The following is a 1,904-nucleotide window of genomic DNA, read 5'->3' as shown; positions in this document are numbered from 1 at the left end:
AGCCTTCGGCCCTCGAGCGGGCGCGCGTCCTCTGCTCGTGGAGCGAGTCGGATCCGACCGCTGCGGCGGTCGGTTCCACAGTCGAGATCCGCTCTCTCGTCTCGCGGCCGTCGATGAATGGCAAGGTCGGTGTCGTTGTCTCCGCGAGCGCTTCGACGGGCCGCTTCGGCGTGCGCGTGGCGGGCGAGGCCAAGGCACTCGCACTGAGGCACGCTGTGCAATGGTCTCTCCCCCCACTCGCCGGATGTTCTCTTTGAACACTCCTCGCCTCTGCCTTCCCCCAGGCCGGCCAACCTGGAGCCAGCGACCGAGGCGGTGGAGGTTGGCAGGCTGATCCTCAAGGCGGCGGAGTGGTCGCCGCAGTCGCACGAGCTCTTCCCGGAGGCGGCTCGCAGGTGGGCGGTCGAGGTGATGCGGCTGGGCTATTTGATCGCTTGGGACGAGGAGCGGTTTGAGCAGGGTGAGGGGGCGGCGCCGGGGCTGGTGGACCTCTGGCGCGATTTTGTGCTGCCTAGGGTGGTGGTGCGATGACTGCGACGGTTCTGGTTGGTTTACGAGCGTGTTACGTGTCCTGCTTCGTTTTTTGTCTGACCCTTTCCCTTTTCTTCTTCGCACAACACTGGGCACGGGGCTGGCGCGCACTGGCACACAAAATACATTGCGGGAGCCTCGTCCCTCGAGACACGAGAGTAGGTAGGTAGGTAGTAAGGTGAAGAACAGCCAGGCTCGGACACTGGTCACTGGACACCAACGCGGTATGGGTGGACGCTAGACAGATGATGACGACACGCACGAGCGACACACAGACACAAACAAGCTCACAAGACACACAGCCAGCTGGCTGCCACACACCCTGAGTCGGCGTACACATAACTCAGGGCCACATCCTCCCTGTCGCCCCCCCCAGCACTCCAAGGTGCCAAGAGAAACAAACAAGGGCACAACTCAAACAACAGACGACAGGAAGTGATATGTGAGGCTAGAGCAGCTTGCTCCACCTCTAGCAATCTCACCGGCCTGCGAGGCACGGACGAGACCGTATGTGGGGTCTAGTGAGGTGTCTATGGACGCGCTCCTCATGGGCTAGCTGCCTGCGGCTAGCCCTTCTCGCACTCACAGGCGATGACAGTCCAATGTATGAGCGTATGCAAGCTGAGGCGCGTGTGCTAAATCTAGGCCGCACGTCGTGGCACTATGACGGAGGTAGACGTGCGGCCGCAGCGCGCCCACCACAGTTTCGGTGGGGCGCGCGTGTTAGCAAGAAAGTTGCGGGGAGAGCCATGCCCGACTTTTCGGAGGCGAGCCCCACGCCACGGATGCCAGCCGTGCTTTCGCGGGGGTCGTCTCCCAAGCCGCGTCCCGTCAGCACTGTCCCCGAGTGGTCCCGCCTCGGCGGCACACACTCTCGACCAGGACAGTCCCGCCAACGGAAACGTGTCGCGCGCCGGCGACGATTGCGGCGTGGTCGTTGTGAAGCGGAGATGGCACGACCACCGCCCTGCTTCACAGACCGGGCAAGGAGGGGCCTGCTCCCGTTCCGCGAGGAACGGGAGGTCTCCCGCCCTCCCCCGGCCTGAGCAGACACGAGAGCGACTCCGGAAAAAGAATTTTACAACAAAACTCCCTCGCACGACACTGGGCACAGGACTGGGCACGGGACTGGCTCGCACTGGCACTAACACAGGTACACCACGGAAAAAGAAATAATCGTGGGAATTCTTCCTTTTGCCGCTGTTGCTTCGGTCTGTGTTTTGTGAACGTAAAAAAATCTGTGGGCCTGAGAGCAGCGATGTGCCATGTGTGTGTCCGCCTTGCGTTGTTTCATGACATCGAGAGAGAGAGAGAATTCTTGATACGAAACCACGACGACACACACCAGTCGACTCTACGTAATGATTGCCGTT

General features: G+C 61.3%; 1 protein-coding gene across 1 annotated transcript; it reads left to right on the top strand.

Annotated features, from left to right (window-relative positions):
• Nucleotides 1-113: 113 nt before the first annotated feature.
• On the top strand, nt 114-531 carry EMIHUDRAFT_239547 (hypothetical protein; the record flags this gene model as incomplete). The annotated part of the gene is made up of 2 exons (XM_005775840.1): nt 114-223; nt 285-531. 2 exons carry the CDS (start codon nt 114-116, stop codon nt 529-531), a joined length of 357 nt encoding a protein of 118 aa, XP_005775897.1.
• Nucleotides 532-1,904: the final 1,373 nt, after the last annotated feature.

The sequence above is a fragment of the Emiliania huxleyi genome, assembly GCF_000372725.1.
Source record: "Emiliania huxleyi CCMP1516 unplaced genomic scaffold EMIHUscaffold_291, whole genome shotgun sequence".
Classification (NCBI taxonomy): Eukaryota; Haptophyta; order Isochrysidales; family Noelaerhabdaceae; genus Emiliania; species Emiliania huxleyi.
This window is presented reverse-complemented; position numbering and strand designations above follow the sequence as displayed.